This window comes from Macaca thibetana, chromosome 7, assembly GCF_024542745.1.
Source record: "Macaca thibetana thibetana isolate TM-01 chromosome 7, ASM2454274v1, whole genome shotgun sequence".
Lineage (NCBI taxonomy): Eukaryota > Metazoa > Chordata > Mammalia > Primates > Cercopithecidae > Macaca > Macaca thibetana.
Genome location: NC_065584.1, coordinates 153,330,964 through 153,356,058, shown reverse-complemented (window position 1 = coordinate 153,356,058; position 25,095 = coordinate 153,330,964). Strand labels below are relative to the sequence as shown.

The window sequence follows — 25,095 nt, the reverse complement described above, 5'->3', positions numbered from 1 at the left end:
AGCCAGCCAATGGGGAATTGATGAGTTAATCAACAAATGCAGTTGGGAAAATGGGCTAGTGGGGAGACAGAAAGCAAGTTTGAGCCCGACCTTAGACAGTGTACCATAATAAATAATGACAAACAGCTGCCCCGTTGGGCTCAGAATTGGAGATTAGGTGGGACAGAGGTACATATGAGACAGATCACCTTATCTTACCTGTTCCCTGAGCCCCAGCAAAAGTGATTTTCTGCACCCAAGTCCTGTAGGAAGCCATTCTTTGCTTCTCTTTTCCCAATAAATTTCTTTTTTATTTTATTTATTTATTTTTTATCACTCGTGCTAGACAATAGGTGGTCTTGGGGATTTATCCCATCCTCTCAACTGCTGGTGTAATGGAAACCTAGGATGACATACCAGGAAGGGACCCTAGAAATTGTCCCATTGCCTCATTTTATAGATGGAGAAAATGGGGCCCAGGGAGAAAAAAAGCCTTATTCAATGTTGCACAACTAGTTGAGGGCAGGGCCAGGCCTGGACCACCCCTTCCCTGTGATCCTGCCCACTGTTCCTCTGCAGCCCTTTATCCGTTCCTCCTCACCCCTTTTCTAAGGCCCTCACTGCTTTCCTCTGGCTCTTCTGAGTTTCCTGTGGTGTCCACACTGCCGGGTGCCTGTTCACTTTGCAGCCTGACAACTATTATTTAAGACAAACTTGGACTACTGAGAGAGTGAGGATGTCTCGCATCCTTGGTCTCAGAATGGGCCCCGGCCACCCTCCCAGAACAGACTCTGCCCAGCTCTGAGTCTGGCTGGGGACTGGGAACACAGACCTTCTCTGGCTCTGGCTCAGAAGATCCAGTCCCTGTGTATTTCCCCCACTACACTGGCTGAGTGACCTTGAACATGTCACCACTTTGGGCCTGACTGCTTTTCTTGAAAACAGGAATAATCGGACCTACCATTTAGAGCTTCTATGAAGATCAAATGAGTCAAGTGTGTGGAATCCTGCCTGATAAACTGCAAGACACCATGCCAGTGTAGAGTGTTGGTCTCACCCGGACCTCAACACGGGGCAGCATCTATTGAATAGTGGTAGAACAGTGGTTCTTAATTGGGAGGTGATTCTGACACTCCAGGGGACCTTGGGCAACATCTGGGGACATTTTTGGTTGTCTCAATTGGATGGGAGTAGCTATGGCATCTGATTGGTGAAGGCCAGGGATACTGCTAAATATCTTACAATGTATAGGGCAGCGCCCACAGCAAAGAATTATTCGCCCCAGATGTCAATATTGCTGAGATAAATGAAAGTGTGAAATTATATCTGTAGGTACAGACGTGGGTTGTCATTCCAGAAAGGCAAAGGAGCTGTGGGTGGGGAGCTGACCATCAAGGTACCATGGTGACCAAGAACAGGAACCACCGGGGTCAAATGAGATGGCTATGCCCAAGTTTGATAAGTTGAAAACATTTTATTTCAATTCTATCCTTGGGAGGCAGCATAAATAATCACAGAAGACCACAAAGGTCATTGGGGAAGAAAAAAAAAGCTCCAGAAATGTAGGGAGGAGGAGATGAGTGCTGACACTGTCTAGCTGTGGGGTACGGGGTGAGGAGGCCCTACCATAGCTGGCTGGGAGGATGGAGGTTCTTAGAAGAAAGGCCCAGCTCACCTGGAGGGGCTTGGGTAGCCCTGGCCTCTGTGGATGGGATTTTCCGTAGGGCGGCCACGGGAAAAGCAGGTATGGAGTATAATGCATCTAGTAGATCCTAGCTAATGAAAGAAAAGAGTGGACACCCATTTCTCGATTTCCAGATCTCACCCCAAACTGTGACTCTTCTGAGAACAGTGTTTATAAACTCTTTGTGGGTAGTGGGAAATGAAAGGATGAAAAAAGAAGGAATAAAAGAACATGTGTACAAGATCAAATGAAATGTGACATCTCAGAGCTGCGTGACCTTGGGCCACTTCTCTCGGTTTCCTCATCTGCAGAAGGGAGTAGATGTGAGGCTCAATGAGATCCTATGTGTCAAAGGACTGCAGAAACTTTAAAGTGCTATACGGATGCGAGTGGCTGTGGTCATTCTACGTGCATAAGGCTGAAAGTGGCAGAGATAGTGGTGCTGAGACACACGCAGAGCATCCCTAGAAGCCATCAGACCCTGGTCTGCCTTCCCCAGGGCCAAGCTCCACCCTTCTCAGCCTCAGCTTCCAGGAGGATGAGGCCTCATCTCAGATGGAGTCCCCTGGGGAGGGTGGTGGTGACAACCGAGGGTGGGGACCTGAAGGATCTAGGGGCACAGCGTGAGGGGCCTCAACTGGGCAGTGTGGCACATCGGCACTACTGGTGCTGGGTAGACGGTAGCAGTGGCTTCCAGTTCTCATTCTCCGCAGAGACTTGGGCACTGGTGAAGCCCACAATGGGATTGGCATCTTGATGCAGTGGGAAAGGCCCTGGCCTTGGGGTCTGAACACCCAGGGTCCTGGTTGTGGGTCCATTGTTGACCTGCTGGGTGACTTCATAAGTCACTTCCCCATTGCAACCCTCAGTTCTGTCATTTGTCAAATGGGGACACTAATCCCTACCCTGCCTGGCTCACAAATTGAATGGGAAAAGGGTGTGCAAGAGCTTTGAAGAGAATCATGGGGAAGGCAAGGGGTCATTATGGCCTTGGAGAGCAATCCTCTGAATTCCCTGAAGACAAGAGGGTGGGAAGGGAAGAGACAGAAAGAAGCCGGGCCGCTCGCTGCCCTCGTCGGGTGAGGCAGGCTTCTGGGGCTGCTGGGGGAAGAGGGGGTGGGACGAAAGAGGGATCACTGCAGCCTGCAGTCCAGCACTTACGCTGTGGTACCTTCAGTGATGCTGAGAGCTCCAGGTGGGAGTGCTGAGATGTCCTGGCAGCCCCCTTCACAGGGGAGAAGTCCAAGTTCTAAGTCTAGCTGAGATCCCGCTTCCCCCTTTGCTTCTTGGTCCACTGAGATAGAGTCCCCGTCAACCCCAGAGAGTCTGTGGTCTTCACCCAACTGAGGGGAAGCCTGGGTCCTGGGGTGGCAGGGAAAGGGGCTGCCGGCGGGGGTCTCCAGGAGAAGCTGGGGACTTTTATTAGCATGAGGTCAGGAGGTCAGAGGTTGGCTTCCAGTTCTCAAGGTGGTAGGCGGGGGCCCTCAGGCTGGCCCCCTCTTCTGTCCTGGCTCTGTCTCTGGGGTCACTGGTAAGGGAGAAGTTAAGGGACGAGTAGAAACGACGGAGAGATCGGCTTAGAAAACAGCCCAGCTGCGGAGCTAACAGTTCTTGGGGCTGTTGCGCAAGTTTTTCAGTTCCAGCTGGAGCTGCCGAATGCGGATGTCCTTCTGGGACAGCTCTTCTTTCAACCGTCGAATCTCATCCTGCTGCCGGAAGAACATTCGAAGGAGCTGGGGTGGAGGAAGAAAGGGGGCCAAGGAGGGCCCAGGAGAGAGCAGGTGAGACAAGGATTTCCCAGGTGAGTCTTCCAGTTGCCTGCCGCCCGTGCCCTCACATTCCCCCAGGCCTCCCACTGCTTGATCCACTTATTCTCCCCAGCCACTCATCACCACTGCACCTCTCCCATCTCTAGCTCAGTCCACAGCTCTTACTTTCCCGTGTGAGGCAGGAAACAAACAAAACCTGCGTCATTAACTGATTCAGGATCACTGAAAAAGGAGTGACCAAACAGTCGTTTTCCAAATATCCCAAGCTTGTCCCTTTCTGGGTCCTAACCTAATGCTTTTCTTTACCATTGTATTAATAGATGTATTGATTATTACATCCATAATAATATATAATAATAGATATACAATAATACATAATCATAGATGTATAATAACACATAATAATAGATGTATAATGATACATAATAGTAGATGTATAATAATACATAATAATAGATGTATTATTACATGTATTACATTATTATTGATAATTTACATATTTATTTACTTTTGAGACAAAGTCTCGCTTTGTCGTCCAGGCTATAGTGTGGTGGCGTGATTTTGGCTCACTGCAACCTCCATCTCCTGGGTTCAAACAATTCTCCTGCTTCAGCCTCCTGAGTAGCTGGGATTACAGGCATGCACCACCATGCCTGGCTGATTTTTGTATTTTTAGTACAGACAGGGTTTCACCATGTTGGCCAGGCTGGTCTCAAACTCCTGACCTCAGGTGATCCGCCCACCTCAGTCTCCCAAAGTGCTGGGATTACAGGTGTAAGCTACCACGCCTGGCTTGTGTTGATAATTTAGAACTTTCTAAAATGCTTTGTATCATTCTCTTCTTAAGGAGGCTCAGGATACAGAATGGAATCTAGCTTTTTTCCTACTGATGAGGAACTATGACAAGAATACCAAAGTTTGCACTGGTCAGGGATTCATGTACAGCTATCTTGGCAGATCTTTACCTCAACGACTCTCTAGCTTAACCCGCCTCCATTTCTCCTGTAAAACATATTGACAGATGTCCACAAAACGCTGAGCCCTGGAAAGCAGCAGGCTCCTTGCAGCTCCTGCACACCTGAGTTGAATGTTACCCACAGTCAATTGTGTTTGGCCTCAAACTTTCTGGTGTGAATTACATTGTTATTGTAATTGCATAATTTAATGAAATATGATATAAATTGATGAAATGAGCACAAAAAGAGAGTTGTTGTTTCTATAAAAACTTAATTAAATGCTTAGAAAATCTTGATAAAGGTGATGCTAAAAAAAATTGCAGCTGAATTAGGTGTGGAAGATGTAGCCCTAAAAGACTGGAGAATATTCTATATCTTGGCTGATGGTGGCTGCATGACTGCGTGTGTTTGTCAAAACTCTGAAACCAACCCACTACAGAGGATGAATTTTACCATAGGCAAATTATACCTCAATGTCTCAAAAAAAGATGAGGGAAAACACTGTAAAAACTAGGACTTTGCTTTCAGATGGACTTTAAATTATTTTTCTACCCAAAAGAAATGGAAACCGGAAATGAGAGTTAAGGTGTGATTTGTTTGATATACATCACAGATTCCAACCAGGGAGGGCCTCCTTGAAGAAAAGGTCTTCATCGAAATATGCTAAATGGATGTATATGTTTTATTTTTATTATTTATTTACTTATTTATTTGTTTGTTTGTTTGTTTTTGAGACAGAGTCTTGCTCTGTCACCCAGGCTGGAGCACAGTGGCACGATCTCGGCTCACTGCAACCTCCGCCTCCTGGTTCAAGGGATTCTTCTTTTTTTTTTTTTTCTGCTCTTCACCCAGGCTGGAGTGCGGTGGCCGGAGCACTGCAAGGGATTACAGGTAGCTGTGCGCCACCACGCCCGGCTAGTTTTTATATTTTTTGTACGGGGTTTCACCGTTTTTAGCCAGGATGGGCCCGCCTCGGCCTCCCAAAGTGCTGGGATTACACCAAGGGATTCTTCTGCTTCAGCCTCCGGAGTAGCTGGCCGGCTAATTTTTGTATTTTTAGTGGTCTTGAATTCCTGGCCTCAAGTGATCCACCCTCCTCAGCCTCCCAAGGTGCTGGGATTACAGGTGTAAGCCATCATCCCAGCCTACTTTTATTTTTTAGGGATAGAATCTTGCCATGTTGCCCAGGCTGGACTCAAACTCCTGGGCTCAAGCGATCCTCCCACCTGAGCCTCCTGAGTAGCTGGGACTAGAGGGGTGCCACTGCACCTGGCATGTTTTATGTTTAAAACAAAAATAAATGGTTTAAAGAATGTATTGACCAGGCATGGTGGCTCATGCCTGTAATCTCAGCATTTTAGAAGGCCGAGGTGGGTGGATCACGAGGTCAAGAGTTCAAGACCAGCCTGGCCAAGATGGTGAAACCCCGTCTCTACCCAAAAATATGAAAATTAGCCGGGTGTGGTGGCAGGCGCCTGTAACCCCAGCTACTCGGGAGGCTGAAGCAAAGAATTGCTTGAACCCGGGAGGTGGAGGTTGCAGTGAGCTGAGATCATGCACTGCACTCCAGCCTGGACAACAAAGTGACTCCATCCCAAAACAAAACAAAACAACAACAACAAAAACGAATGTATCTATCGGCTGGGTGCCGTGGCTCACACCTGTAATCCCAGCGCTTTGAGAGGCCAAGGGAGGTGGACCACCTGAGGTCAGGAGTTCGAGACCAGCCTGGTCAACATGGTGAAACCCTGTCTCTACTGAAAATACAAAAATTAGCCAGGCATGGTGGTGGGCGCCTGTAGTCTCAGCTACTTGGGAGGCTGAGGCAGAAGAATTGCTTGAACCCGGGAGGTGGAGGTTGCAGTGAGTCAAGATTGCACCATTATACCACAGCCTGGGTGACAGAGCAAGACTCTGTCTCAAAAAAAAAAAAAAAAGAATGTATGTTTTTAAGATTCTCTCCTTTTTTTTTTTTTTTTTTTTTTTTTTTTGAGACAGAGTTTCACTCTTGTTGCCCAGGCTGGAGTGCAATGGTGCAATATCCGCTCACCACAACCTCCGCCTCCTGGGTTCAAGTGATTCTCCTGCCTCAGCCTCCCAAGTAGCTGTGATTACAGGCGTGCGTCACCACGCCTGGCTAATTTTGTATTTTTAATAGAGACAGGGTTTCACCGTGTTGGTTAGGCTGGTCTCAAACTCTTAACCTCAGGCGATCTGCAAGCCTCAGCCTCCCAAAGTGCTGGGATTACAGGCGTGAGCCACTGCGCCCAGCCACAATTCCCTCCTTTAACTAACTTAAAAAAATATATTTTTTGTTAACTAACAAACCACCAGTCCCAGTTATATCTGTTCAGAGGTATGACATACTATTTGCCTTTGCACTAAATGACTCTATACACTCTTGTGTCTTCCAAGTTCTCAAAATTTCTTTGCATTGTTTTTTGTCCACTTTTGTCAAAAAAAACCACGTTAGTGAGGTGTAATTCACACACTATAAAATTCACTCATTTTAAGCATATGATTCAGCGATTTTTAGTAAAGTTACTGAGTTGTACAACTGTAGGTCTTTTCCCTTGCATCAAGCTATGAGTTGTTTCCTCACACTTAGATCAATGTGTCCACCTTTGACAGCCACACTTTCTAATTGGCTGCTTCCAAACTGCTGTGATGATTAAAGCTATGGATAAAGCCAGAGTCAGCAGGTTTTGAGAAAGCTTCTTCCCAACGAGGAAGATGCACAACTTTGGTGTAGATTGTGGCATCTGTTTTGTCTGCTCTGAGACCCTTTAAGGTTTTCCTCCAGGTTCTCAGTTCTGATTCACATAGGCAAATCTACAGCGAAATATTGTTTAACTACTATTGAACCCTGCCTTCTCCAGACCCAGTGCCAGAACTGAGTTCAGGCCCTTGTTATTGCCCTCCTGGGCTATCACAGTGACCCCTGTGTCTCTATCTTCAAAAAGTAGGGTTCTTTTAAAAACAAGAAAATAGCTTGGCGCAGTGTCTCATGACTGTAATCCCAGCACTTTGGGAGGCGAAAGTGGAGCCCAGGAGTTTAAGACCAGCCTGTGCAATATAGTAAGACCCTGTCTCTACAAAAATGTTTAAAATCAAATTAGTTGGGCATGGTGGTACACGCCTCTAGTCCTAGCTACTCGGAAGTCTAAGGTGGGATTATTGCTTGAGCCTAGGAGATTGAGGCTGTAGTGAGCTATGATCGTGCCACAGCACTCCAGTCTGGGAGACAGGGCAGGATCCTGTCTCTAAAACATAAATAAATAAATGCAAGAAAAAACTTAAAACATTTTTTAAATGAAAAATGTTATATATATATTAATAGAAAGTATAGCACCATGAACCCCCAAGTACCCATCACTCAGCTTTAGTCTCCACTTCCTGGGTTCAAGTGATTCTCCTGCCCCAGCCTCCTGAGTAGCTGGGATTGCAGGCGTGCACCACCATGCCTGGCTCATTTTTGTATTTTTAGTAGAGACAGGGTTTCACCATGTTGACCAGGCTGGTCTCGAACACCTGACCTCAGGGGATCCACCCACCTTGGCCTCCTAAAGTGCTGGGATTACAAGCATGAGCTACCGCGCCCAGCCTGTGGGACCATTCTTACTTCATCTCTACTACCACCCACCTCCCCTGCACCACTTTCCTCAGGGGTTATTTTAAAGCAAATGCCATTTATCACATCATTTCATCCAGCCCTGAATATCCCTCTACATTGGCATACAAGCATATTTTATGGCAATTATCAAGTTACCTGCCAATCTCCCCCTTAAGACTGTGAGGTCCCAGAGGTCAAGAAGGGTCTTATTTTTATTAATAATAGTGATAATGGGCCAGGCGTGGTGGCTCACATCTGTAATCCCAACACTTTGGGAGGCCAAGGCGGGTGGATCACCTAAGGTCAGGAGTTCAAGACCAACCTCGCAAACATGGTGAAACCCTATCTCTACCAAAAATAGAAAAATTAGCTGGGCATGGTGGTGCACGCTTGTAATCCCAGCTACTCGGGAGGTTGGGGAAGGAGAATCATTTGAACCTGGGAGGTGGAGGTTGCAGTGAGCTGAGATTGTGCCACTGAGCTCCAGCCTGGGCGACAGAGTGAGACTCCTTCTCAAAAAAAAAAAAAAAAAATAGTGATAACATAAGTTGGTGGTATAGGTGGTGTCTAATTTAAGATAGCTCCCATGTTATTCCCTCTCCTCAAGCATGGGCTGGCCCTAATAGATTGCTTCAAATGAACAGAATAGGGCAGAAGTGGTGGGATACCATTTCCAAGATTAGGTGACAGAAAGACTGGCTTCCATCTTGGGTGCCCTCTCTTGCTCTTCTGCTCACACACCCTGTTGTGAGCTGCCTTATGGAGGAGTCCACATGGCAGGGACCTGAGGGAAGTTCTGGCCAACAGCCCAAAGAGGAACTGAGGCCCTCAGTCCAATAGCCCCTGAGGACATGAGTCCCAGCAGCAACCACATGAATGAACTTGGAAGTAGATCCTTCCACAGTTGAGCCTTCAGATGTGATTCCAGCCCCAGTGGACAGTGTAACTGTACCCTCATGAGAGACCTTCAGCCATGGGCATGCAAAGAAACTGTGGGCTAATACGTGTTTGTGGGTTTAGGCCATTAAGTTCTAGGGTAATTTGTTACACAGCAATAGATAGCTGATACAGTTGACCTTTTCCTTTGAGCACTTAACATGAGCCAGGAAGAGTGCTAGATACTTATGAATTATCTCTTTAATGCTCATAGCATTCCATATCCCTATTTTACCACAAGGAAATGGACTTATAAAGATCAGTAAACTTGCTCAGTCACAGCCAGGAAATGGCAAAGCCAGGATTCAAATGCAGGTGGGGTCATGCAGCCATCTCCATTTCAGTTGTATCATGCCTTATGTCTGGCACACAGTAGGCATCCTGTGAACCCCAGCTGAGCTAAACCATGTTGGCATCAGGGAATGGGGGTGTGGGCTGGAAGGAGATACCACTGGGGGACATGGACAAGGCCCAGTCGAGCTGCCCCGAAAGAGCTTGCTCCCGTCCCAAGTGGTACAAAGAGCACCTTCATGGCCGGGCGCGGTGGCTCATGCCTGTAATCCCAGCACTTTGGGAGGCCGAGGCGAGCGGATCACGAGGTCAGGAGATTGAGACCATCCTGGCTAACACGGTGAAACCCCGTCTCTACTAAAAAAAGACAAAAAAACTAGCGGTGTGGTGGTGGGCACCTGTAGTCCCAGCTACTCGGGAGGCTGAGGCAGGAGAATGGCATGAACCCAGGAGGCGGAGCTTGCAGTGAGCCGAGATCGCGCCACTGCACTCCAGCCTGGGCAACAGAGCGAGACTCCATCTCAAAAAAAAAAAAAAAAAAAAAAAAAAAAAAGAGCACCTTCATAAACACCCAGTCTCTTCCACAAAGACTGGAAGTGTCAGACCCCAGCACTGCTGCAATGCCAGTGAGGGAGGCAGGGCTGTGATACACGAGGCCAGGCTTGCCCTATTAGTCAGGAATTTATAACTTCTGGAACACCAAATGACAGCAACGTTCTGGAATGAATTCATGAGGAGATGCATAACTCTGTAGGTTAGTGAATTTGAGGTGTGGGGGTGGTGTGGGGAACTGATATCTCCAGACACCCCAGCTTCTATTTATCGGGGTCAGAGGCATCAGAAACCAGTATCAGGCTACTTATGGTATTTGTCACAGAAAGAAAAACGTCTCAGAATGGAACTGGCTTAAAGGCCTGAAGCCCGTAATTGAAATGTAAAGGTCTTGTTCTTCTAGGGCCTATGGAGGTAATAACTTACATTCCTTACCTCATTCTCTGTCCTGGGTGGGACATTTTCTAATAAATCTATTCCGTTGACCACAACACTCTTCTTTTCTTTGATGGGAGCCTTAAATACCATTTTTGAGGACTTCTTATAGCCTTCTTTCAAAGACATCAGCACGGGATCTAAAGAAGGCAAGGGAAATGCTCTCACTGATGATCCCATGGGCTGTCAGGTGATGGTCCAGCAGGCTGGGTGGGAGGGAAGTTCAAGCACGGGGATAGGCAAGGGGAACTGGGGCAAGCTGCGCTGAAGGCAAAGGCTGCAGCCCTCCTGTGCTCTGTGGAGTCCCCTGCTGTGGTACCTCGGTTGATGCCTCCCAGCCATTCATCCGGGGTCAGTGCTGGCTCCGTGCCTGGTGTCATTGGGTAAATGTCTTCCTGGTAGGAATCTGACTGCAGTGGGAGGAGCAGAAGAGAGGACAGATGGGGGGCTGCTAGAAAAGCCCCTACTCTTCAGTCAGACTCTTCTCACTGATCTCCAATCACGCTACCTGCTCTCCTGCCTCTATGCCTTTGCACTGTGTTTTCCTCCTGGAACTACCCACCTGCACTCATGAGCAAACCCAACTGTCCCGTCTGAGGATGCCCCTCACCCCAAATTGGGTTTGAAGACCCCAGTCCACAGCACATCTCTCACCTGGGTTTCTCCAGGGTCATGGTCAGTGGTGAGCAGGCTAGGATGCGATGCAGGCCCCCCTCCCGGAGCCCAGCCCAGCCCCACTTACCCTCCGGGGCACGATCATGGAGATGGGCTCGATGAGGCCCTTGAGAGTCACCAGCTTGTAGAAGCGGAACACCTCGCAGGCTGACACATCCAGCCCGTGCTTGGGCATGACCCCTGTAACAGGCACACATGTGGCTCCATGGGGTACCAGAAACTGCCTCTCAGTGACATCACCCCATGATGTTCTGGGCCGGGGAAAGGCTGAGGAATGTACTTAGGTTTGGAGGCAACGGCCCATGCAGAGGGCAGAGGGTGGACCCGGGCTTCTTCAATCAGTCTCTGTCTCTGGATGGTCACTTCTCAAGCTCTTTGGGCCAGACCTACCTCACCACAGTGCACGCTTTATAATTGGACCCCTCAGAATTGGAAGAGGTCTGGATGCAGCCCGAGATTACTGTTCTGTTCTATGTCTCCTACAACCAACAATGTGTGCACATGTTGCCTGTGTGGGTTCACTTGCCACGTGTCCCTAACAGCTGCCTCTGCTGAACATCTATCATGGGAACGAGGGGCAGTGCGGTGCGAGGAGCACAGTTCTATCTAGGGGTGGACCAACGGGGTTTGAATCCTGACTCTGTCCCCTTTCCATCTGGGAGTCCTTTGGCAAGTCACTACTCTCTGAGCTTCTAGTTCCTTGGCTGGTTCGAGGAGGACAACACAGTGGCCCCATATGAGGTGATCAGGAGAATATGTGCCAAGATACTCATTAACTGCCTGGCACCGTGACCAGCACAGACAACATTAGTTTCTTTCCCTGTATTGTGAATATGAGTTAAGGCTCTGCCTCTCCTCCACTGGGCTGGAAGCCTGCTCTTCCAGATAAAGAAATTCCAGGAGCTGGAGGGAAGGGGTGAAATGGTTTCCCAAATGGGATTAAGAGTCAGCAGATTCGGTCTGAGTTCTGCCTCTGCTACTCAGCAGGTAAGACCTGCCTCTGGTGAGCTGCTTAATTTGTCTGTGTCTATAATAAGTGCCTAGGTCACAGCAAATGCTCAATAGTGGTCACAGGTGAGGAGGATGAGGATGAGGATGAGGTGAGTCATTCTGAGTCCTTCCTCCTTCTTTCCTCTCCAGCCCTCTATATCTGATACCTTAGCAAGTCCTGCTGACATTACTTTCTAAACATCTGGATTCATCCTGTTCTCCCTGTCTTCCTCCTGTCCACCTATTATCCTCTCTTGCCTAAAAGTCTACAACTTCTTCCTAACTGGTTGCCCTGCCTTCCTCCTGCCCCTCCCAAATCCATTCTCTCTACTGAAGTCAGATAATTTTTTTTTTTTTTTTTTTTGACAGAGTCTGGCTCCGTTGCCCAGGTTGGAGTGCAGTGGTGTGATCTCAGTTCACTGCAACCTCTGCCTCCCAGGTTCAAGCGATTCTCCTGCCTCAGCCTCCCAAGTAGCTGGGATTACAGGGGTGTATCACCACACCCAGGTAATTTTTGTATTTTTAGTGACAGGGTTTAGAGACAGGGTTTCACCATGTTGGCCAGGCTGGTCTCGAACTCCTGACCTCAGGTGATCCACCTGCCTCAGCCTCCCAAACTGCCAGGATTACAGGCGTAAGTCACCACACCTGGCTGCCAGAGCAATCGTAACTAACATTTCAGATCACATCATGTTGTCTCATCTCCCACTCAAGAAAAAGAACCGTCCCCACAATGATTTCCTAATCAAATGCAAACTGCTTTCCCAGGCTAATGCATCCCCTGGATTCAGCCCCTGCCCACCTCTCCAACGGTCTCCTAACACCCTACCCCCATCTCCTGCTACATCACAGAGTCTACACCATGTTCAGCCACACTGACCTCCTTTCTGTTCCTAGAACATGTCAGGCTCATTCTGGCCACAGAGCCTTTGCACTAACCATTCCCCCTGCTGGGACTGCTCTTTCTCCTTCCCATCTTTCAGAGCTCAACCTAAAATATCATCACAGAGAGGCCTTCCCTGATCACCTGTGTAAAGTAGCCCCCAGTCACTCTCTGTTCTAGCACACCCTTTGACTCTCTGCCTAGAACTCATCCCTACACAACATTTTTCTTATTTGTTTACTGCCTGTCTCCTGCTCAGTGGAATGTGATCCCCCTGAGAGTAAGGCCATGTTCTATTTGCCACTGGACTTTGTGCAAGGTCTGGTATACAGTTGGAACTCAATAACTGTTTGTTGAACAGCTATGTGAAGGAGCAGAAGGAGTCAAGTGTTCTGTCAGGTGCCTTGCACATATGGTCTCTAAGCCTTACATTAGCCATTCAAGGAAGGTTTGATTATCCCCATTTTACAGTTGAGGAAACTGAGACTTAGAGGGATTAAGTGCACAGCTGAGCCAGAATGTAAACCCAGGTCTGACTCCAAAGTTCAGGCTGATTTTTATACTATTTGATGCAGGAGTGACAGTGAAGGAGGTGGGGATGACAGAGTTGGGGAAGGGTAAAGTTGATGGAATGGTGATTGGGACTTTGGACATCTCTTGGCTTCCATTTTGCTGTTGGTCACTGGAGTGGGCTGTCAGGTCCTTTCAGCCCTGATGGAAGCTGGCCCTCAGGCCCTGTCCATAATACCAGACCCACAGGAAGGCAAACTCGACTCAAGCTCCAAGGAGGATCACCGCAGAGGTGGGAACGGGAGGTCCTTGAAAATAGGTGTTTCACTGGGTGATTTGGACCCCAAATGTAGAATTGCTGAATCATATGCATTACCAGGTTAGTTGAAAGGAGGGAAAATTGGTTGTAAGACTTTTAGTGGTGGGAGAATGTGGGTTCTCACTCACTACACCCTGTCAAGCCCGGAGCCCTCTCTGTGTTTCTGCCTGAGAGCCTAGGGAGCTTGGGGCTGCAGTCATAGGAACATCTGGAACTTCTTCCTGCCCTATCAGGCAGACAGAGCTGCTGCTGGGGTCTGGGAGTCCCAGCTTCCTAGAGGCTCAGGAAGCGACTTGTGCCTAGACCCCGCTCTGACCTTTAGTTACTGGACCACTTCCCACCATGGACCACTTCCCACCATCGTCATAACCACTGTGGGCTTCAGGCTCCCCATCTGCGATCAGGAGTGCAGACGCAGAGCACATGCTGGCAAGCTGCTACTGATGGTGGATGTGAGCGCGGTGGGGTGACAGCGCCGGTCCAGTGGGCAGTGACAACTGCAGCAGGGCCAGCTCATGCAGGTTCTGTTCCAACTTGCACATGTGCTGTGGCCTTCTGAGTCTGATTTTCCATTTAAGGGAGGGGGTGACCCATGGGCCAGATGTCCTCCCGTGCATGAGCACACCAGCCGTGGCAGCCTGGGGGCCCCTTACCTAGGCCTTTCTGCGGGGCTGGGGAGCGGAACTCCATGAGGTAACTCAGGTAGGGCTTCTCAGTGCTGATCTCGTAGTACCGGATGTTTCCATCACCCTGGGGTCAGGAGAGATGGAGGTGAGGAAGGTGGCATGTAGGGAGGGCAGAGCAGAGCCTGGTCCCAGGAGCCAGCTGAAGACAGCTCTCCCCCGTGCTCATGGGTGGTTATAAAAACCAAGGAAACCTGGCTTCTAGGCTCCTAGTGGGTGCACCACAGTGGACTCACTGCGGGTGGAGAGGTGAAGGTGGGTGGGCTGATGTGAGTGTGTGTGTGTGTAGACAGCCTTTCTGACAAACAAGGTTATATTCACCAAAGGATCTCCTGGTGGGTATCTCAAATTCCATCATTCATCACTGACTACACTGCAGGCTCTGATCTTTACTCCAATGTAAAACCCACTCCAGCCCACCTTTGAAGGAATTCTTGGTAGCAGACACTTGAGTAAGAATGGGTGTCAGACTTGAGGGCAGGTGTGAATGGGAGAGGTGAGGCCCAGGAACTTGGGTTGGGTCAGGGAACACCAGAGAGGTTAGGCTGGCTATTCTCAAGGGGGTGGGGCAGTTGCGGGGGTGCAATGAAGGCAGGGCTTTCCCACAGGCTGCCGCGGGCCCTCCCCCGCCTCCTACTACCTTTCCAGCCAGGTAGAGCATGTGGGTGTCAGCATCATAGAAGGGGAACAGGAGACCAGAGAGCCCATCGATTTCCTCTTCGATCAGGGGCATGGACAGGTCCTCCTGAGGGAGAGGAGCTGGTCTCAGCCTCTCTACAGGCAGGATGGCATGCCCCTCCCCAAATCCCAGCAAGGCCACTTAGGACGGCAACTACTTTATGTTAAGACCTCCCCTGGACGTTAAAAAGCCCGTCCTATGGGGGCCGGGCGCGGTGGCTCAAGCCTGTAATCCCAGCACTTTGGGAGGCCGAGGCGGGCGGATCATGAGGTCAGGAGATTGAGACCATCCTGGCTAACACGGTGAAACCCTGTCTCTACTAAAAAAAAAAAAAAAAAAAACTAGCCGGGCCGGGCGCGGTGGCTCAAGCCTGTAATCCCAGCACTTTGGGAGGCCGAGGCGGGCGGATCACGAGGTCAGGAGATCGAGACCATCCTGGCTAACACGGTGAAACCTCGTCTCTACTAAAAATACAAAAAACCAGCTGGCGGGCGCCTGTAGTCCCAGCTACTCGGGGGCTGAGGCAGGAGAATGGCGTAAACCCGGGAGGCGGAGCTTGCAGTGAGCTGAGATCCGGCCACTGCACTCCAGCCTGGGTGACAGAGCAAGACTCCATCTCAAAAAAAAAAAAAAAAGCCCGTCCTATGGGTGGTGGCAAGACTGACTTTCTTGCCACAAAAAGCAGCCAGGGGCAGCAGAAAGGGTCGTACAAACAGCAGGCAAGGGACTTGTTCTCATTGTGCCCAAACGTGCTACTTGCTATGTGTCCCCAGGTGAGTCTCTTGATCTCTCTGGAGCTCAGCCCCCACTCTGGAAAAAGAGGGGGAACATCTTGCAGGCGTGGCCGACATTGTCCCTTGAGGCCTCTGTACCCAAGCTCGGCCTCTGGGGGTCTCTGTCTGATTTCTCCGCTGGGAATGCTATGAGAAGCTGGTGTGCGGGCCCAGGCTCCTGACTTTCTGAGGAAGTGACCTCTGAGGCAATGACGCTTCCTTTAGCCCAAACCCAGCAGGCCTCCCGGTGGCTGACCTGGTCCCAGAGGGCAATCTGTCTTGTGTTCCACCTGGAGACCCCTGTCGTGAGGAGCCGCTTCATGTTCCCCAGGAATACCACCCGGTTCACTCTGTGGTTTTTGCAGTTGGCCTCCTAGTAGGAACAGAGGGAAGTGGTGAGCCAAGGTCCTCAACATGTGGGTTCTGCAGTGGGATGAATGGTGGCACTGAAAAGATACACCCGTGTTCTCAGCCCTGGCCCCTGCAATTGTTTCCTTATTTGGGAAAGGGTCCTGGCAGATGTGGTTAAGCTAAGGATTTGGAGATGAGATTACCCTGGATTATCCAGGTGGATCTTGGATTCCATCCTGAGTGTCCTGGTGGGAGAGAGGTAAGATTACACAGACACACAGGGCAGAAGGTGTGTGACCCTGGAGGCGGAGACTGGAGTGATGTGGCCACCAGCCACGGGAGCCAGCAACCTCCACAAGAGGCAAGGAATGGGTTTTCTCCTAGAGCATCTGTAAGGAGTACAGCCCTGCTGCCACCTTGATGTGGGATATCTGGCCTCTGGAACGATGAGAGAATACACTTTTGTTTTCAGCCACCTAGTTTGTGGGCATTTGTTACAGCAGCCACAGGACACTGTTCTAAGCACTGTGCAGCAATGGCTCCACAGATGCCTTCTCTGTCGTTTCCCAGGGAAGGTGGGAACAGGGAGCGAGAGGGGAGCCAACCTCCACCAAGTCCAGTTGGGGGCTACACCACTCCAGGAGCTCTCACCAGGGGCATTGCTTTTCATCCTCGTAACAATATCTATCAGAAGAAATCATTATCCTCATTTTGAGGGTGAGGAAACTGAGGCTCAGAAGGACAAGAGGCTCATGCCGATCACTGCTCCACAACTCGCCTCATCAGGGAGTGCCTCCTTAACTGAGTTGTCTTGGGCCTCCTTTCCTGCTCACTGGCTCATGACACTTGATTTCCTCCTAACACACAACAGTCCTCGGCATCAGGTAAGTTGGCAGCAGGTCAGAAAAGAGGCTAATGGGGCAGTGCACATATTCTGGCTGGCATCACTCACTCTGAACTCTAGTTCTAGCTCTGCCAAAAAAGTGTAGCCCAAGAGAAGACCTTCACCTTCCCTGGGCTCATGGCCCCGTTTGTGAATTGGAGGTGGGGGTTCTCTGTTCATAAACATCCTTTCTGTTTGTCATGGGCTCTGGGTTTGAATCCCAGCTCCTCCTGGAACTGTGAGATTCAAGTCTCCCAACTTTGCTAAGGTTCAGTGTTCTCATATATAAAATGAGAGCAGTAACAGTGCTTAGCTGAGAGGGCTGTCCTGAGGATTACATGAGACGATGTGCAGAGCCCCGGGCACAGTGCAGGCCACACAGTGAGCTCTTAGCAGATGTCAGTTAACACTAATCATGCGAAGCAACTGTCATTATTCTTATTTGTAGTGGTACAGGTTGAGTAGCCCTTATCTGAAATGCTTGGGACCAGAAGTGTTTCAGATTTTGGATTGTTTCAGATGTCAGAATATTCGCATTATACCTACTAGCTGAGCTCCCTACATCCCCAAATCCAAAATCTGAAATGTTCCAACGAGCATTTCTTTCGGGTGTTATGTCAGTGCTGACAAAGTTTTGGATTTGGAGCCTTCTGGATTTTGGATTTTTGGATTTAGGATGCTCAACCTACAGTAGTAGATAACTTTCTGGTCTTGTAATATTGGACTACTCCAAGGTAAACAAACCCAGATCAAGCATCAGTCCCTCCTTGTGTAAAGGCAGACCTCAGATATCATCCATATTTTCCATTCCATCTGTCCCCATGACCAGCACACAGCAGGTGCCCAAAAAATGGTAATTGCTTTTACTTCCAAGTGGCACCTAACCCCTTCCTCAAACCCAAGACCCAGGAGATTCAAAGACCAAAAGTGGAGCTAAGTTCACCATCAACCTTGGCACCCTGAGCCATTTCCCCCAGGCTCATCCTACTGGGTGGCTGGGCAGTGAGTACAGTGTCTCCTCCTCCTGTGCCTATGATGGACTTGGTTAACACCTGGGGATATATGCACTGAAGGGTGTCACCAGCTCAGCCCCCAAAGCAAGCCAGAAGAATCCTGTCTGGAGGTAGGGGGTGCAGTGGGGACAGGAAAGGTCCCTCCCCACCCAGAACAAGGCAGGGTTCCTATGAGCTGAGAAGGGTCCAAGAGAGCCAAAGTTGTTCAACAGAGGTGCAGTGAGATGCATTGGAGACGGGGGCTGGCACAGCCTTTTTTTTCCAGGCCTGCTGAAAGCTGAGCCCCAGTCCTCAATACCTTCCCCTTCAATCTCAAAAAATGTAGGGTTCCACCTGCAGAACACGGCCAGAGCGGGGCTCGATCACGCGCAGCTTCTTGTCCTTGCACGTGGTGGTGAGCAGGCTACCGTCCGTGTTGAAGGACATGCAGAGGATCACGTCCGTGTGGCAGTCGATCATCTTCACCGGCTCGCCCACGTCCAGGTTCCAGATGAGGACCTGCGATGGCAGACGCACGGGAGGCAGGGTCAGCGGCTGCTAGGGTCCTGGGGTGTTTGTCCCAAGTCCACACTGGACTGCCCTGGGAGAAGCACCCCATGCAGGGCCTGGGGTGTGCTGGGATACAGGAGGGGTCATTGAGTTCTATATGGAAAGGCTGATACATTCCTGGCACACAAATCCATCAATATCCTTGGTCAGATCCCAGCACAGCCTGGGCTCAGTTTGTGGAAGAGCAAGAAGGATACATGTTCCTTGTCAGGTCCCATGTGGCAGCTCACCTTTTTTGAGGATGTGCCTGGGGCTAGGGGCTGAGGCTCCACTTTTTTCCCTCCAGCAGCTTTGGTTACCCCTTTTGCCACCTCTTGGTTAAGAAGTGGCCAGGCAAAGGGTGTGGGCATGGAAGGGGCATTCTCCTCCAGTCCATCAACCACCAGAGAAGGCAGAAAAGAAGCCTCCAGCCTCTGTGGACCCCAGGAATGACAGGGTGCACAGGAGATGCTCAGTTGCGTGTAGTGAATGAATGAATGAAGGAGCAAATGAACAGATGAGGCAATATTGGTTGCTTAGGAACCAACAATGCTTCCCACAGGCACCCAAAAGGCCCCTTTCTCTTCCCCAATCCCTCTCCACCCAGCTGCCTGCCCACTGCATACCTTGTAGTCGTAGCCAGCGCTGAACAGGATGTTGTTGGTGGTGGGGTGCCACTCGACCAGCCCCACACGCCGGCTGTGCCCGTGCAGCTCCAGGAGAGCCTCTGTCATATTCCGCTTCAGCCCGCCCTCGGGGATCTCCCAGATCCGCACCTGCAGAGGGGGATGAGGGTCCAGGCTGGGTGGACATGGCCAAGAGGGCCCTTGATGAGAGGTGCCCCTTCCCTCGGACACCAGGCTTTCTGAGATCTGCCTGTGAGGCACCTCCCGGCTTGCGGCGATGGGCAAAGCCCGACTGAGGCCTGCTGGGAGATCTCAGGGTGTGGCTAGAGAGGAAAGAGACCATCTCTCTGCCTGTGGGAGGTTTTTCTCTGGGAAGTCTCTGCAGACCTAAGAACTGTTATTACTGGCATGTTGCTACTGCTGTGGCCTAGCCCAACTAAGAAGAACACGCATGAGCCTCTTTTAGCAAGTGTGTTAAAAAGTCTATCCTTGCTTCACATGCCAGATCCTTCTAGGAGACTCTGCCTTCCTGCTACCCTGCTCAGACCCACTTTGGCTGTCTGAACCACATGGCCTTATCCCCTATTCTGTCCCCCACGCAGGATGGACCCCTGGGCAGAGGGAACTGCATCTGGGAGGCTGAGAGGCCCCAGGTCTCTCCTGAGAGATGGTGGACTGGGAGACAGAGACTGATCAGATGTGCGGCCTGAGCTGAAAGGATGGGCAAAACCTGGATAGAGCTATTTTCAGTCTTGTGGATACCGATAAAGAAGCAGAAAAAGATGGTCTGCAGAGAGGAGGATGGGACATGCAGAGAGAAGCAGAGAGGAGACCATGTGGCCCCAGAGAGGGAGAGACTGAGCAGTTTCTCTGCAATCTTGGAATCACCCCCCTAATTATTTACATCAGCCCTGGTGGGCTTCTGTCACTCAAACCAAACCTCCTCTGCACAGCTTCAACTATTTCATCAATAAGGTGGGCGGGGAGTGGGGGGAACATCCCTGCCCTGCTACACCTACTGGTAGAATAAAAAGACACAATAGTGTAACAGTTTATAAACTGCAAAATGCTCTAAAGGCCAAAGGAATTATAATTGTTATTATCATCATTAATATTATTCATTAGAGTCTAACTGGTTGAAGAGGAAAGAGCACACGTGACTATAATTTAGGACACCTTAAAAAAAAAACGAATCTTTCGGCCTGAGCAACACAGTGAAACCGTGTCTCTACCAAAGAAACAAAAATTAGCCGGGTGCGGTGGCGCACGGCTATAGTCCCAGTTACTCGGGAGGCTGAGATGGGAGGATCCCTTGAGGCTGGGGGCGGAGGTTACAATGCGCTGAAATCCACTGCACTCCTGCCTGGGCAACACAGCAAGACCCTGTCTCAAAAAAAACCAAAAAAACAAAAACAAAAACAAAAAACGATAAAACAAACAAACAAAAAAATCCTTTTGAAAATCTGAACTCCACCCTTGCTAGGAAGAAGAAAAACAGGAAAAACAGCCTTGAGATATAATTTGTAATCTGCTAAAATAGCCAACCAAAAAAATAAAAAGAGCCAGTGTTGGCAAGGTAATGCTGGAAGTTATAGATGGAATGGATGTTGGTAGTATTATAAATCAGAGTAACTCTTTTGGAAACAATTTGGCAATCTTTAGTAAGAGCCATAAAGACATTTATATTATACTCTTTGACCCAGTAACTTCACTCTTAAAATACAATATAAGCAAAAATCTCCATGCATGAAGAAGTTCACTGCAACATCATTTACATGGAAAATGTAGAAGCACTGTAAATGATCAACATTAAAGGAACAATTTAATACATTATCTCAATATGTAATACTAGTCAATTGATTACAATTCCAAAGGCTATGAATAAACGCAGAAAGCATGTTAAAGAAAGCCAAGGCCACGTGAGGTGGCTCACGCCTGTAATCCCAGCACTTTGGGAGGCCAAGGCAGGAGGACCACTTGAGCCCAGGAGTTCAAGACCAGACTGGGCAACATAGTGAGACCCCGTGTCTACAAAAAATTGAAAATATCAGCCAGGTGTTGTGGCATGCACCTGTAGTCCCAGCTATTCAGGAGGCTGAGGTGGGAGGATCGCTTAAGCCCAGGAGTTCAAGGCTGCAGTGAGCTATGAATGTACCACTGCACTCTAGCCTGGGCAACAGAGTGAGACTCTGTCTCAGAAAAATAAAAAAAAGGAAGAAAGTCAAAGGCAGACCAGAGGTCCTGGGAGCAAGGCTAGGAACTGGGGTGCCCCTCAGGGCATTCTTTGGACAAATTTTCTTCCTTGGTGCCTCCTCAGACTATAAGAATGAGCATTTCCCTCACGTGTGTTCCCCCACAGAGCCAGCTCCTGTGCCTGCCGACTGGGAGGTTTCAGGGTAAGAAAGGCAAGTTCTGTCAAGGGTTTGGGGTCACCTTTGGGTGCACCATTCTGTTTCAGTAAATCCATTTCAAAAGCCCACTTGAGAAAAAGTTTATAATTTGGGGAGAGTTTGAAATATTTTCCCATCTCCATTGTCATCCCCTTTGGTGGCTCCAAACCTTGAGTAAAGTCCAACACTCCCACACAGTCCTGTGAGATGGTGGAAGGGGGGAATGCGGGGAGGGGAGTGATGTATAGCGGGCCCGGAATACCCCAGTGTTCTTTCCTCAACAGCCCCTGCACGAGGGCGTTCAGGGATGAAGACTGGTCTGGAAGTGGCTGAGAGAGTGCAGGAGGAGCAAGCTGCTGAGTACATAACTCAGTAGTCACCAACAAAACACATTCCTTCTGTCCCCAAATGTACCGTAGAAAGGAGACCCTGAAATTGGGAGACTAATGCTTGGGCTAGACACCCACCTGTGACAGACACAGACACGTAGACACACGCACTTCTTTCTTTTTACCCAGAAGGGATACTATTACACACGTTCTCTTTCAACTCGCTCTTCTCACATAACAGATAGTGGGCATCTTTCCACACCACTCCATGAATATCTACCTTATCTTTTTAAGTGGCCAGAGAGGCATCTGTTGTATGACCGTTCCATGATGAATTTAATCGACCTCTATTAATTGACATCTAAGTTCTGTTCACTTTTTTTTCATGATTACAATTCATTCTATGACAAACATGCTCGTGATACAAGTTTGTGCATTAGTGTGGATATTCTTGTAGGAAAATGGCTAGAAGTGTTTCATATTTTTTATAGTTACTGTAAAATTGTCCCCAAAAACTGTCCTAGTTTTTAACCCACAGAGTCTGAGACTGCTTCATTATGCCTCTAAAACTATACCTTTAAAAAGCTGGATTTTTACCCATCTGATAGGTCAAAAATGCCACCTGGTGTTTGGATTTGTGTTCCTTCCATTCTTAGAAATACCAAGGACAGCTGTGGTAGCTCACGTCTGTAATCCTAGCACTTTAAGAAGCCTAGGCGGTAGCTAGGTGTGGTGGCTCACGCCTGTAATCCCAGCTACTCAGGAGGCTGAGGCAGCAGAAATTGCTGGAACCTGGGAGGTGGAGGTTGCAGTGAGCCGAGATTGTGCCACTGCACTCCAGCCTGGGCGACAGAGTGAGACTCTGTCTCAAAATAAGAAGCCTAGGCGGGAGGATTGCTTGAGCCCAGGAGTTCAAGACCAACCTGGGCAACACAGTGAGACTGCTATCTCTACAAAAATTAGCTGGATGTGGTGGCATGTGCCTGTAGTCCCCGGCACTGGGAAGGCTAAGGCAGGAAGATCACTTGAGCTCAGGAAGATGAGGCTGCAATGAGCTATGATCACGCCACTACACTTCAGCGTGGGTGACAGAGTGAGACCCTGTCTCTAAAAAAAAAAAAAAAAAAAAAAATACCAGGCATCTTTTCTTGTGTCTATTGGCTACCCTTGTTTGCACTTGAGTAGGAAGCTCTGAAGCTTTCAGACTCAAAGGGATGAGATGTTTGGGGGCAGAGGATTCTGTCTAGGGACGTCTCACACTGTATCTTGGTACATAAGCCTTGACTGAGCAGAATAGTTGCCCCTGGCCATCAAGAAAGATCTTTGAAACCAAAAGTTGAGCCTCATTAACTCCGCTAACACCTCCCAGGGGCCTCCTATGCGCCAGTGGGGTGTGGTGTTGAACTTGCCCATGCCTGCTCTTGAGCAGCACTGAGTGGTGCAGGCAGACGGAGAGGCTGTGGGGGCACAGAGCTGTTCAGAAAGCTTGAACCCAGTTGTTAGGGGCACTGGGGTGGGAGGGTCTGGGAAAGCAGTGTTGGAAGACAGGATGTTGAACTAAGTTTGAAAAGACAGGTTGGGATGTTGGAAGGGGTGAGGAGGCAGAAGAATGCCCAGCGTGTGTGGGGTCAGGCGCAGCAGTAGGGAAACTGCACGGGGGTCAGCCTTGCTCGTAGCAGGCTGGCTCGTGGCAGAGGAGGCCAGAGGTCATGTGTGTCATATCTCGTCACTGAGGCTCGAAGAAGCTCTGCTTGGGCCCAGAGTCTCAGAAAAAACTCATTCCCAGGACACCCTAATTCCTGAGCAACCCAGTAACTGAGGTATCTCTGGGTTAAACCCATGCCCGGGTAACATAGAGTCACCTGGGGGGCTGTGGAGTGAGCCCCAGCCAAGGCTCCAATCTTACTTAATAGCTGGGTGACTTTGAACAAGCCAGTTAACCTGTCTTGAGGCTCAGGCTCCTCATCCAGAAAATAGAGACTGTACCTGTTAGAGGTGTGTGGGTTCAACTAAATTGGGTGCAGAGCTCTTGGAAGCGTGAAGCCTTCTAGATACACGAGCTGATGTGCTGGGGTGACAGCTCTGCCTAGGAGCCTAGGGGCTAAGCCCAGGGGATGGGGGGTGGGGGTAGCTGTGTCTGTGCCCAGGCTCCAGCCCCTTGACTGGATTCAAGTCTCATGGAATGAAGGGCTATAGATGGAAACCAAGAGAGCTGTTTTCACCAAGAACTGTTGGATGTAGTGTCTCAGGCAGGACTTGGGGGACTCAGATGAATAAATATCCCACAGAGAGGGAGAGAGGGGCCTTGCTTTATCCCCATTTGATACCAGCCTCTTCCCTCCCTGGGTCCTGGTTTTCTCATCTGCACATTTACTTTATTATTTATTTATTTATTTATTTATTTATTTATTTATTTATTTTGAGATGGAGTTTCGCTCTTTCGCCCAGGCTGGAGTGAAGTGGTGTGATCTCAGCTCACTGAAACCTCCGTCCCCTGGATTCAAGCAATTTTCTTGCCTCAGACTCCCAAGTAACTGGGATTATAGGCACCCACCACCACGCCCAGCTAATTTTTGTATTTTTGGTAGAGATGAGGCTTCACCATGTTGGCCAGGCTGGTCTCGAACTCCTGATCTCAAGTGATCCACGGCACCCCACCTTCATCTGCACATTTAGATAGTATTAGTTAATCTTCCAAACTTTTCTGCTTTGACATCACTGAATACATTACTGGGAGAAGGATACTGGCTCTGTTTGACCCATGGCTACAGCAAACAGTAGCACCACATGCTACAAAGCTCAGAGGAGGAGCTGGAGTTCACAGTGGGCCTTAGTAGCTGGGAAAGGAATTCCAATCCCTTAGTATTCAAGGGTTTTGTTGAAAACAAAGAGTGGATAAGGCATGGGAGGAGCCCTGCGGATCTGCTCAGAGGTTGCTCCAAGAGGTTACTTCAATTCAACAGGAAACTCAGTAGCGTTTGCCAAACTGGATTTCTGGAAGGAAAGGGTGGGGGGAAGTGGCAAAACCACTCTCTCCAGCAAGCCAGCCTTGCTGGGGACTGTCCCCTTCACAGGTTCCTGGGTCAGAGCCTTGTTTAACTCAGTTATATTCAACCCAACAGAACATACCCGGGTCCTCTCTGTGCCAAACAGATTAGATACGGGGGAACGGTTCTTAGTCTCAAGTAGCTGTCAGTCCTGTTGGGGAGACAGCAGACACTGCAGACAAGGCAAAGGCAAGGCAGCTG

At 49.3% G+C, this 25,095-nt stretch overlaps 1 protein-coding gene across 1 annotated transcript in view; it reads right to left on the bottom strand.

Moving 5' to 3' along the window:
• Positions 1-1,433: 1,433 nt before the first annotated feature.
• CORO2B (coronin 2B) overlaps positions 1,434-25,095 on the bottom strand; it is a 150,670-nt gene continuing 127,008 nt past the window's right edge. Inside the window, exons 4-12 of the mRNA XM_050796338.1 lie at positions 19,129-19,278; positions 18,308-18,472; positions 15,984-16,100; positions 14,916-15,020; positions 14,246-14,342; positions 10,958-11,070; positions 10,535-10,625; positions 10,216-10,355; positions 1,434-3,396 (exon numbers count right to left, since the gene is read on the bottom strand). Coding sequence (XP_050652295.1) covers positions 3,265-3,396; positions 10,216-10,355; positions 10,535-10,625; positions 10,958-11,070; positions 14,246-14,342; positions 14,916-15,020; positions 15,984-16,100; positions 18,308-18,472; positions 19,129-19,278 — 1,110 coding nt within the window. The 3' untranslated portion in view covers positions 1,434-3,264. The remainder of the gene's footprint in view (positions 3,397-10,215; positions 10,356-10,534; positions 10,626-10,957; positions 11,071-14,245; positions 14,343-14,915; positions 15,021-15,983; positions 16,101-18,307; positions 18,473-19,128; positions 19,279-25,095) is intronic.